Source organism: Ursus arctos, unplaced genomic scaffold (assembly GCF_023065955.2).
Source record: "Ursus arctos isolate Adak ecotype North America unplaced genomic scaffold, UrsArc2.0 scaffold_2, whole genome shotgun sequence".
Lineage (NCBI taxonomy): Eukaryota > Metazoa > Chordata > Mammalia > Carnivora > Ursidae > Ursus > Ursus arctos.
The window spans coordinates 33,575,517-33,588,582 of NW_026622874.1; the positions used below are offsets into that span (position 1 = coordinate 33,575,517).

At 42.0% G+C, this 13,066-nt stretch overlaps 1 protein-coding gene across 1 annotated transcript; it reads right to left on the reverse strand.

The window, feature by feature from the left end:
* Nucleotides 1–240: 240 nt before the first annotated feature.
* LOC113242608 (apolipoprotein R-like) lies at nt 241–11,072 on the reverse strand. The gene is made up of 5 exons (XM_026480745.4): nt 10,908–11,072; nt 6,836–7,021; nt 2,280–2,453; nt 1,186–1,361; nt 241–648 (listed from the first exon to the last, which is right to left on the reverse strand). Exons 1-5 carry the CDS (start codon nt 10,990–10,992, stop codon nt 475–477), a joined length of 795 nt encoding a protein of 264 aa, XP_026336530.1. The 5' UTR covers nt 10,993–11,072; the 3' UTR covers nt 241–474.
* Nucleotides 11,073–13,066: the final 1,994 nt, after the last annotated feature.

Here is a 13,066-nt window from a genome sequence, read left to right on the forward strand (position 1 = left end):
GCAGGACTCCCTTCAAATGGGGAGAAAGGATTTTGGGGTGTGTTGACATTTAATCTAAATACTGCAGACCTGAGGGATTTGCACATGTGGAAGTGTGCAGTGAGGCAACCCGGGGAAATGCTTTGCTGTGAGTGACGTCCATGTCCAAGGCCCTCAAAGTAAAGGAAATGAATTAACTTTAATGGGTGTGTTAAGGATCTCATGAAGGACAGAGTCCTAATGACCACAAAGACAAAATCGTTTTTGATACATACATTTTTACTTGAAAAAATGTGTGCTTTGGGTCCAGAAAAGGAAAACCATCAGCTACAAGACAATAAATCTACAGTCACAAAACCCTAATTGTGAACAAATTATCCTTTCTAGACATTTATTCCCATGAATGATGGTGTGAAGGGGACAGTAGAGTTGGTAAGCTGAAGTGATCTGTATTGTATTGAAGGCAGCACATGTTTCTCCCTCTTTGGGGGGAAATTATTGTGGTGACTCTGCAGTATATTTCTTCGCCTTTTCTATCTGTCGTTCCAGTAGTTCAATCTCCAAAGAATATTTATACAGCTCCAGGGCTGTTTTCACATCCGCTGGGTTGGGGAGACACTGCATAATCTTTCTGCCTTTGCCGACATATTCACAGCTTTCAGGGACCACCTGAAAGAGATGTAGATGCTGGGTGTGGTTGAGTGGCTTCTCTCCAAATCAAGAAAGAGCAGGGTTGAGGGAGGATCTCTTGACAATGACAGGATTTCAGGCTCAGAGCCAAGACCAAACATAGGACTGCTGGTGAGCAAGAAAACCAGAAAATACCTTGGGTCCCACCACAGTCCTTCCCAGAGAGATAAGGACCTGTTCTGAGACAGCTTCTTAGGGGGCCTCTGTGAGGACAGAGGCTGTTTCTGAGACCATCCAGAAACGGAACACAATGTATTATATAGTCTAGAAAAAGACCAGGTATCTGAGACCCTCTTCTCCCTAAACGGCATGTTTTTTTCTTGTTCTCCAGTGAGAAAGGAAAGCTTGTCCTACCTGGCCACAGTGCTTCAAGAAAGAAGAGAATCCCTTTGAAGGACTCCAAAATGACTCCTGACAAGTCAGATCTCACCACTGCAGGCTGGGACAGTGCTTGGGCTTGAGGCCCCATTTTTAGGGTGGCTAGCACAGGAGCTTATCTTGAATCGTGCCACTTACCCACTTGCACTTGGGCATCCCGGGGTACCAGGTTCTGTCCTCTAAGCAGGTGATACTTTGAGGACCATCCAATTCATAGCCAGAGTCACACTGGATGGTGACATTTGCAGCCTGAAGATATTGATCCTTATTCACAGACAGCTTTGCATGGGCTATTTCTGGTTTGGGACACAGAGCTACAATGGAAACACAGTTTTAAGCAATATGTAAATCTAAGGAAAAATACATGACAACAGGCTAGGATGATAAGAATTTACTATTATGGGTGCTACCAAGTGTTCTATCTTTTCTTTTGTGTTGGTAACAATAATATTTGTTAACATTTTGGTTGACCATTGACCACAGTTATAGCTCTGATTCAGGCTAAGCATTTTATGTGATTTGGCTCTGTGAGGTAAAGACTGTTATCACTCCCATTTTTCTAGTAGACAGTTGAGATACAGACAGGTTAAGAAACTTGTCCGAGGTCTTCATACTTCTGAAGAACATGATAGGATATAAAAAAGCCATGTGACCCCAGGTTCTCAGCTATTAAAGCAAGTATCCCTCATCTCTTGATCCCATCAAGACACTGGGAATGAAATGTTCCCTCCTACCAATTGGCTCCTGTGTATAATGGAGACCGTGGTGGCAAATAATCCCCAGACTTGCGGATGGTAAAATGCTATTAACCTGTTTGCCTATAAAAGTCAGACCTAAACTTGACTTGTGCTGTCCCCACACACAGCCTGCAGCATGGGTAGGTGGTGCCTTGTGCTAGGCTGTGAGGGAAGTATTTGCCACTTAGTGATGTTTGGAATTAGCCCATGAGCGCTCACATTCATGCTAGAGCAAGATTGCATGAAAATTTTGCTACAGGCCATAGATGAAATGGGCCACCTGCAGAATTTTTCTGGAACTATACAGGAAAGTGGGTATAGGGGCTGAATTTTATGACTGGGAGAAAGAGGAAGGGAGGTTGATGTTCATGTATTCCTTTTGTACTGTTTGCATCCTGAACAGAATCATGATTTCAAAGAAATCAAATTGAATCAAATGCTTCCGTGCTTTTGTGACAGTTCCAGCCACCCGGCTGCAAAGGGAGCTGGAGTTACCTTTACACTGAGGTGCTGCAGGGGTCCAGTGTGAGGAACTGCAAGAGAGTTTGGCCACTCCGACCAGAGTGTATCCTTCATCGCATTTATATATCACTTCATTTTGTATGAATACACGGAACCCTATGACTTCTTCATGACGTCCATGGGCAACCTCAGGAGGAAAATCGCAATCTTGATGGTGCGAGATAAAAGTGAGAGAGCATGAGCTTGTAGAATGTAAAAAACAACTCATCCCAGAATCCGTGTGTTTTGTAGGAGGCTCCATTCTGTCCTGTCATCTTCTCTGCCCATAGGATCCCTTAGCCAAACCCAAGACCTGGGCTGCCCTCCTGTAAGCCGCAGGCTGAGGAACCATCATGGCCCCATCATTAGACCACTTGGTGGTCATCTCTAATATCTTCCGAAGTATAATAGGAATGGATAAAATTAATACTTTGTTCAATCCCCAAGTTGACTTCTCGGCCTATGGGGTGAGACCTGTCACATTCAAGAAGTCAAGTAGAAGCCACGGATCCTGCCCATCCCCATCCCCTTGAAGAAAAGACAGCATTTTAAAAAATATATCATATACCAAGGTGGCAGGGGAAATGGGGAAATTGGTGCCACTCTTAAAGGACTAAACCTCCCTCCCCATTCTATTGTCATTTACACCCTCAGTTTGTCTACAAGAAAAGTTAGGATTATGGGTAATTCCAGTCGACTCTTGAAAACTCAGCAACATTTTTGTTGTCATTTCAGATGTGTTATCTTTGCTAGAATAGATGTTTGTATCTTTGGGTAAGTGGGGGCCACTGGTTTAACACATGTCTTCTTTTCATCCTTATCAGAAAAGAGGGTCAGAAACAGTTTGCATACACACAGAAGGATCAAATCACACATTTGTCGTTTTAGCCCTGGGGTATGATAACTCACTTGCCCCTGTCATAATAGAGTCTGATGATACTATGATTATGTGGATATCCACATTGACCCAGTATACTAATGGCATCATGCTAATTCTACTGAATGAGCAAGAAGAAACTAGCATGTTGAGACAATAGGGATAGATGATAGATAGATGATAGATAGATAGATAGATAGATAGATAGATAGATAGATAATCCATCTGGGTTTCTGGTGCAGACCTTCTATACCCTTGTAAATTCCTAAGTGCCTAGAACACTAAGAACATCTTTTGTTCTATTGAGGCAATATCAGTGGCTCCTGGATTAGAGCTGGCCACCAGAAAGACCAAGCCACGATGCACAGCTTAGAAGCTTAGAAATTTTCAGGCCTGCTCTCCTCTCCAAAGAGAGGAGACAAGTTGGAAACAGTGTTAATAACTGAGCATGCCTATAGTGAGCAAACCTTCATAAAATCTCAGGAGTATATTGTTCAGAGAGCTGCCAGGTGGACAAACACATCCATGTACTAGAGGGTGATGCACCCCAACTCCACAGGGACAGAGGCTCCTGTGCTTGGGACCCTCCCAGACTTCACCTTATGTATCTCTTCATTTGTGTCCCTCATCATATCCTTTAATAAACTGGTAATTATAAGTTAGTGTTCCCCTGAGTTCTGTGAGCCACTCTAGCAAATTAATGGAACTGGAGAAGGGGATCGTGGGAACCTCCAATCTGCAGCCAAGTGGAACAGACTTTGGTAGTAGCCCAGGGACCTACTACCCACAATTGGCATCTAATGTGGGAGGCAGTTTCAGGAGACTGAGCCTTTATCCTGTGGGATCTGCTACTCTCTGCGGTTAGATAGTGCTGGAATTGTGTTAAATTATAGGATTCCCAGCTGGTGTTGTGCAGAATTCTTTGTTGAAAAGAAAAAACAAAACAAAACAAAACAAAACTCAGACATTTGGTCACATGACTTGTTGTGAGTGTTCTGTGTGAGTCGTAAAAGAGACACACAAGAGAATCACAGGAAGTGAAGGGGAAGACTGGGTTTTTCCAACTTCCACGCTGATGCTCCAGATTATACAAGGTAAAGATTCAAGGGTTTGCCATATCAATATAATCTTTAGAGGTCCAGGGTTCAGGGCTTGTTAGGCGATCCCATCTAAACTAATGGGATATGCGCACCACACCACAAAAAAGGTTGCGTAACACCAAGTAGAACGTTTTAGACTCTAGAGGCAGTACATTCCATACTTGGGAAAACTATTCCAGTCCATATGCTAGATGACGTAACAGATAGTTGGGTTTAGTGGGGCCCATGTTGGGAAAAGGCTCAACAGCAAGTCCAGTTGCAGTGAAATTGTCCTGTGGCTTGAAACTTATGACCCAGCAAAACCTAGTTTATCGAAGGTGGCTATAGTCAGCATGCAAATATCAATGGGACTATCACAGGGTATACCCTTGAGATCCTGAAGCAAGGCCATGCACTGCTGCAGAGAATTATGTGCTGTTTGAGACATAACTCTTGACATGATTTTGGTCCTGATAGAAATTGTGCCTCATACTGGGTCATGAAGTGAGCATGTGCCAAAATCAGGATCTTGGTCAATCAGAACCAAGGTATAAGGCCAGGCAGGCAACAAACAATTCGTTATAAAATGGATGTTGTCATCTGGGATTGAGCATGAGCAGGACCAGACGGCACAAGCAGCCTGCACAAATAGGGAGCCTAGAACCTACTGGTGCCCATCCACTGCTGCACAAGTGCCTCTTTAGCTCATGCTTATGGCCATGTGGAGTATCCATTACAACCAACTGACAGGACAGAGGGACGCCAAGCCTCATTCACAGATGTGTATTTTGGGTATGTGTGTGTAAGCTAAAATGGATGGAAGCTTCATGACAACTTGATCAGGGAAAGAGAGTAGGAAGAAAAAATTAGGGGCTCTGCTCATTCACTTTGTTGGACAAAGAAATGAGCTAAGGATAGATTAAAGTAGCCTGGAAAGGCCCAGAATGAATGGGTTGTTTGTCAGCGCCCTTAAGGACAAAGATTGGAAGATGATTAGGCCCAAGGAGATCTGGGGTAGGTAGAAGCAGGTGACTGGACATACGGGAACGACAGGGAGTGCAAGGTTTTGAGTTTGCATGTTAACACCCACAGAGCATCCCCAGCAGAGTAGGCATTAAAACATCAAACAGGAAACAATGTGTCAGCCAGCTGAAGCCAGCCATCTTCCGTCATTGGCCTCACCAGTGCCGTCCCAAGAGGAAGAGGAGCAGAGTGGTGGTGTGGAGGAAGAACAAGCATGGGCACGACAACATGGACTCCCACTTACCAAGGCTGTCACTGGATCTCCAAACTGCCAGCCACAAGGCTAAGTCCCTAATATGACCCCAGCCCTTGAGATAACCACAAAGCCACTTGATAGCAAGTTGACCATATTGCATCCCTTCTGTCTGGAATGGACAAATATGTATTTTGACAGAAATACACAAGTACTCCACGTATGGGTTTGCCTTTCCTGCCTGTGGGACTTCGGTCAGCACTGTTATCTGAAGGTTATAGAGTGTTTCAATAATTGGCATAGAAGTACAGTATGTGCCACTAGAAAACCCGCTCACAGCAAAAGGGGTGTGCTACTGAGACCATGGCCATGGAATGTACTACTCCCATTAAAGACTTCATCACCCAGAACCCATAGACCTGTTTGGATATGGGAATGGCCTGATAAAGGCACAGTTGAAGTGCCAGTTGAGACGCAATATTGTACAGTGATGAGACTTCACAATATTACTTTACAGTATCTTCTGGAACCCAGCACTCTGAACTGCTTTAGGGCTCCTTTGGGCTCCTTCTTACACACAAGGCAAGAAGAAGCATCACTATCCGGCAGGGGTAATTGTTCTTGATATCAGTAGATGGGGCCATGGAAAAACAATGGGAGAGGTAGGATTGTGCTTAGCACTTAAGTGCTCTTGGTGAGGGAGAGGTAGGCATTTCCCACTGAGGGAGAGTCTGGAGGAGAACTTAGAGACAGCAGAAGGAAGGAAGGGAAGGAACCTTGAGGAAGAAAGGAAGCAAGTTTCAAAAGATGGGTTCAAACAGATTTGGGTGGGTCTTGAACTGCAGATTAAGGCATATGGACAGAAAGAAGAAAAGCCAAGACAATAAATACCAAGAAACAGAAGGCAATAATTGGAAGGTTCAGCTGATGTATTAGACGTGGCCTATTTTTACTGATTCAGAAAAGTAAAACAAAGCAGGAAGGTCAAGAGAATGGGAATAAACAATGAGGAGGGAAAAGAAAGTTGGAGTAGGGGGTGGGTAATGCTTTTTAACAAATTTATCCACTCCAAAAGTCATGCAGGGTATACAAATTCTTCCTGACTTGAAACCTTCCCTTAATAATCTCCAGCACCTTGATATGAAGAAACATCGAACAAACCGAGGGTTGCTGGAGGGGAGGTTTGTCGGGGGTCGGGTAATTGGGTGATGGGCTCTAAGGAGGGGCACTTGATATTATGAGCACTGGGTGTTATATGCAACTGATCAATCATGAAATTCTACCCCAGAACTAATAATACACAATATGTTAACTAACCTGAATATAAATTTAAAAAAAGAAAAGAAAAAAAATAACATAAAATTCCATAAGCTCTTACGCTCATCACATGTTGGTGTTTTGGGATACCAAGTGCCATCTTCGCGGCATCTAGCTTCAAACTGATATTTCTTATAACACATAAAATGAACCGTGTCTCTGTAGAAATAAGCACAGCTATTCACAGAGCTAGTGCTTTTTGAAATGATTTCGCCATTCTCCAGCTCTGGTATTGGGCAGCACAGCTCTAAAAAATAAAAAATGAGGCTAATGGTTAATAAAATCACTGCAATGAGCCTCCTATGGATACTAAACTCATTTCTGCTTTTCAAAGATTTCACCACTGAAGAGAGATTGGGGAAACAGAAAAGGGTACCTGAGACATTTTGGGTCTGCTCTCCCTCTCCCTGATTGCTAACGTACCCCAACCTAGTCATTTCCCTTCAACTAAAGAATTTCATTAGGAGCTTCCAAAATGAGACACTGGATGAAACCTGTATGAAAATGAATTTTCAGAAGTATTCCAAAGCAATGACAAAACGTCTGTCTCCTTATGGTTTCACTGGGGCTGGAATGAAATAATGATAATTTAGAATTGTATATTTTCTAGAAACAAAAGTTTAAAAACATTTGCTAACCATGTGTATCTAGGAGACCCTCTCCTGGCCTTTCCCATGGACCCTTTAACCTTAACTGCCATTACTTTTTTATATGAACCCTCTTGTATACACTAATTAATCCATCTAGGCAAATATGCCACTGCCATTCCCACATCTGTATCTGTGCTCATATCTTCTCTCCTTTCTCTTTTTTTAAAGATGTTATTTATTTATTTGACACAGAGAGAGAAACTACAAGCAGGGGGAGCAGCAGAGAGAGAGGGAGATGCAGGCTCCCCACTAAGCAGGGAGCCTGATGTGGGGCTTGATCCCAGGACCCTGGGAGGAACTGATCTGAAGGCAGATACTTAACTGAGTCACCCAGGCACCTCCATAGCCTCTCTCCTACCTAGAATACCACTCTTTTTCTCTATTCGCTGTTCAGTTCCATTTGCTTGCCAAGGCTTCTCCTACTGGCACAGCAAATAGTCATCATTTATACCTCTGAGCTCTTATAGCAGTTATCAGGAAGAGATTATATATCTAATCCAATTACTTACTGAGATTTTACTATAATCTAGACACTCTGTACACATTATCTGTGTACTATGCCAACACGTACACCACACTTTGAGTGTAGACAGAATATGCACTGTAGACACTGTGTACACATAATCTGGACATTTCATTTATTATCTCTTCCAATCATCACAACATCCCCAGGGGATACACACTATTATCTTTCCCATTTTTAAAAAAAATATTTTATTTATTTATTTGATAAGATTTTATTTATTTATTTATTTATTTATTTATTTATTTATTTGACAGAGAGAGACAGCCAGCGAGAGAGGGAACACAAGCAGGGGGACTAGGAGAGGAAGAAGCAGGCTCCTGGTGGAGGAGCCTGGTGTGGGGCTCGATCCCAGGACTCCAGGACCATGCCTGGAGCTGAAGGCAGACGCCTAACCACTGAGCCACCTAGGCACCCCTATCTTTCCCATTTTTTATAGCAGAAAACAGATCCTTGGAGAGGGTAAGTCTCTTGTTTCAGGTGAGGCAGTTACTTAGTGGTAAAGATAGAACTGAAATCTGGCTTGTTCAAAATCCATGTTCTGTATGGGTTCAGTCTATACTCTCTAGTAATTATTTAACAATTAATTGATACTATCCATATTCACATTTTTTCCCTTTTGAGAGCAAGGAACATGTCTCAATATCTCTCTGTCTTTCCTTTTGACCATGTAGGTCCAAGATAAATATTCCCTGTGTACAAGTCTAGGGTTCATAAAAGGAATTTTCTAAGCCTCAAATCATCAACAAATGCTTTTTTATGAATTAGCTCCACACATATTTATACGAATCGATCCCTGTAAGACTGTTCAGCAGACATCGAGGCACATTCTTGCAATACCGTAAGGAAAATAAGTCATAACCACATGCATAGCAAAAACACAACATCAGTCAGTTTATACTAATGTGTCAGTGACAAGAAATGCCAACAAGATAGGTCTAAAAAAGAAAAAAGAGAAAACCAAGAGAGAAAAAATAAGGTAACATTTTCTAGGGGAGACTGGAAGTATATCTTAAGGTTTGGATAAAAGTTACTTTGATGGATGAGATACAGGCAGGCGTTTTGTCTCAGAGTGATGATGTGAGCAAAGGTTTAGAGGCAGCAACGAGTTGTTACTGAAGGATGAACAAGAGGTAAAGTCAGGGACCCAATTGAGACAGATTGAGTATATCTTATCCTGAACATGGACCAGAAGTAAGGCGGGCTTTTGAAGGAATAGAAGAAAAGGGGATAAATACAGAACAACCTGAAGGAATTGTGACAAGTCTCTGTGACTTGTTGGACATAATCTACCTTCCCTGATTCATAAAGGAAGAGGAGGTAATGGGGCTCAGGGAAGACAATGAGAGTCCTGGGGTGTGGTTGAGCTCTGGAAGAATAACAGAGTTAGCCGTTTGATTCCCAATGGAGGAGAATCACCCAGGATATTTGATTTTTTTTTTTTTTTGGCCTAACTTTAAAAGTTTCCTTCAAATATCTATCATTATAATGTAGAAAACTTCCAGGTAAAACTTTTTAGTACCCCGCTTAGAAAAACAACTCTGGGGGGCTGGTTGGCTCAGTTGGTTAAGTGACTGTCTTCAGCTTGAGTTATGATCCTGGAGTCCCAGGATCGAGTCCCGCATTGGGCTCCCTGCTCAGAAGGGAGTCTGCTTCCCTCTCTGACCCTCCCCCTCTCCTGCTTTCTCTCTCTTTCGAATAAATAAATAAAATCTTTTTAAAAATACGAAAACAACTCTGAAATCACTCTGTGATATTAAGAACATTCATGAAGCCTGAGGAGCATGGGATCATTCTGGGAACCCAGAAATTAATCTTGATGAAGGATAACAAGATGGCACCTTGGACCTCCACATTCTCTTTGCTTGCTGTGTAACCCTTGTTTCATCGGAATTTGGGAAAATAGCCAACATCACATGAATAGGATACATAGTCTCCATTGAAAAAGACACAGCTCTTGGGGAAAAAAATCTCTTCTTCTCTGTTGGGTGATTTTGCCATTCTGTGCAAAATGCTCTATGCTAAATGCTCTGACAGATGGTTTAAGGGATAGATAGGCAAATATTTTTAAAAGAGTCTTAGAAATTCTTGCTTTTAAGGAAGAAATCACATCAACAGATGAATAAGAAATGTTTGTTGGCATATTTCCACTTATAAACAGAAAGAATTACTCATGTCTACATTTACAATCAGCACTAACTTAGTGGGGCCTGCAGGTCCTTGCAAATCCTTTCAGTGCTCATTGGTTAGGGACAATTATTCCCTGACATGCAATATAATACCTTAGATTTAATGTTTTCAGTTTATACAGTGTTTTGCAATCTTACTCTCATAAAGTCACTCATTATTTGTAATGATATAAAATTTTACTTTCCAGACGGCAAAAAATTTCTACTCAGTTATTAATGCCATAGAAAAATCATGAACCCTACGGAAGAATTAATTCTTTGAAACCCGAGGAGCAGCCATTTAAATATAATACATGAATTTAAAAACAAAAAAGATTTTTTGTGACTAGATCAGCTTCTCATGGATTTGTAATATTTTGCTTTCTGAGTCATTACAGCCCTATGGGGAGGACTAAAATGATTGAAATATATTTCTTTTTTTTTTTTTTTAAAGATTTTATTTATTTATTCGACAGAGATAGAGACAGCCAGCGAGAGAGGGAACACAAGCAGGGGGAGTGGGAGAGGAAGAAGCAGGCTCATAGTGGAAGAGCCTGATGTGGGGCTCGATCCCACAATGCCAGGATCACGCCCTGAGCTGAAGGCAGACGCTTAACCGCTGTGCCACCCAGGCGCCCCTGAAATATATTTCTTAATACATACCTCAATGTACTTCTTCAAAATTGTACTAAATTATTGCCATTTGGTTATATTTAAGTAATTCTTAACCCGGAATTCTTTTCCATACCATGATTTAAACTCTCCCCTCATCCCTGTCACCTCTGTACTCACCGCACAAAACAGATGGGCACTGCAGTAGAGACAGGACCCCAAGAAGGCGCAGAGTGGGGAAAACTCCCTGCAACTTGGGGGACATGGAGAAAAGTCTCAGAGATAGTGCACTGGGATTCAACGTCCTCAGATCCCTGAATCAGGCTGAAGTGAGGCTCTAAGTCAGTAGTAAATCGATGTCTTAAACAAGGAACTAAGCCATAGATTTGCGTCACAAAAGGGGAGGGGCAGAATTGCATAGACCAGGTACTGGACAGGATCACATGAGGCTCTCCAATAAAGCTCCAAGTCTTGGGAGTATGATACGAAGTTGACACGAAAGCTCTCTGGGATTCTGTATTTACAATTGTAACCCCGAGAATTTCTCACTGTTGTGGGGGGCACTTGTTAGCTTGTTGTCTACATACAGACACCATTTCTCTTTGAATACTTGAGAAAAACTAGGAAAATGTGTGGCAGTTTTTTCCAGAATCAGGGCACAATGCTGAGGTATGTTCTATGCCATCTTCCAGTGAAATCCTGTCTTCATTCATTAGTGTGAATTCCCAGTAGGAAGGCAGGAATAAGAAAGATGTGTAGTTAAATTTTCTTTCCAAACATGTTACAGCCTCACTAGAATAGAGAAAGCACGCAAGCCTATATTGTGAAAAGACAAAAAAGAAAAAAAAATAGTCCAAAGACTTGGACAATTATTTCCCCAATATTTAAGTTCCCTTGAATATCAGTGATGCCAAATCAACCAACTTTGAGATTATACCAGTTGGAGAGTAAAGGGAAATTTCCCAGAGTGGTGTGTACAGCACAGAGAAAGTGTGCATGGAAAATCAATTGGTAGAGGATCAAGCACCATAAATGGACAGGGGCTCATGGCAAATTCAAGAATTTCTCAATGGCACTGGACCAGAGTGAAGGACCTCCAGCCCAGCATTATATTTCTGACAAAAGCACTAAATTATAAATTGTAGAAGACATCTTTGTTAATTTCAAGTCTTCGTTTATTAATAACTATCTGGGTTAAACTGGTCCCTTAATAACTATCCAGTCTTCCACTCAGGTTATTTCTTTTAGTCTCTGCAAAGAGCGTGGAGAAAGTTACCAACCTGGACTTCATGCTTTCCCTCTTGGACCAGCCGTGGATATGTGTTGCTTGAAGATACATAGATATTCAACCATAGAGGATGGTGAGCACTGGAAAATGTCTGAAAATGACTCACACCATGCAGATGAACTGTAGTAACTGCAATACGAAGCATCAAACAGCCAAAGTGCTTAGCTCTCAAAAATAAAGAGGAACATTCCCCAGAAATAAGTGAGTGGATCCCTCTGTAATATTGATGACAACACAATTTAATTTCCTTCCTGGAGAGAAAGGAAAGTAAATAAATGCACCACATGGTTGCTTCCTTTTATCAAGTGGAACTACATAAAATCTGAGTATGTCAGATAAAGGAGGTAATTTAGATAGTTTAACAGAAGATTACTTTCTAAAAAAAGTGCTTCTGCTTATTAATTATGTTCCAAACTTTTACATAAATCATTGCATTGAATTTCTTTGAACAAAACTATAACATTGGTAATATAGCTACATTTTACAGATGAGGAAACTAACTGAGAAAGACTGAATATATCTCCCCAAACATTTCTCATCAGCAGCCATGTCAGATTCTGAGCCCAAATCTGCCTCAAATCTCAAGCTCTTTCTGTTAAGCCTTTTGGGAAATGTCATCAAAGATGAGACCACCAGTTGACCTGTGAGCTGGACCTGGGCACTCGAAGGCTCCTCACTCCTCCCTTGTCCTTGGAATGTGGGTTCCACTCTCTCTTTCTCACTCCCTCAGCCTGCTTCAAGGACATATCTTTGAGATAGTGATGTGGTGTTGAGAACACCTGCACGGTATATGTGACTGAGCCCAGCTTAGGCCTCTTTATAGATGTGTGGGTAGGTACAGGGATCCGTTTGTCTTGCTGCCCAAGACAAGCCTCACAGGTCAGTTTCCTTTGCTTATTACACCTGCCACCTACCAACCTGGAGTGGCCTGCCTCTTTCTTCCGTCTCTCCCTGCCCTCCAAGTGGAGGGCTTGGTTTCAAATTACAGCAGGGAAGCTCCCAGAAGTGTTGCAAACCAACAATGCCAAACTAATGTCCATTTAATGAGATG

Bases quoted from the DNA above. Each gene is read 5' to 3' on its own strand.
- LOC113242608 (XM_026480745.4), bottom strand. From the start codon at position 10,992: ATGTCCCCCAAGTTGCAGGGAGTTTTCCCCACTCTGCGCCTTCTTGGG. The intron at 7,022-10,907 runs GTGAGTACAGAG...TTTATTTTTTAG, and splicing joins GTGCCCATCTGTTTTGTGCG to AGCTGTGCTGCCCAATACCA. The intron at 2,454-6,835 runs GTAAGAGCTTAT...CGCACCATCAAG, and splicing joins AACACCAACATGTGATGAGC to ATTGCGATTTTCCTCCTGAG.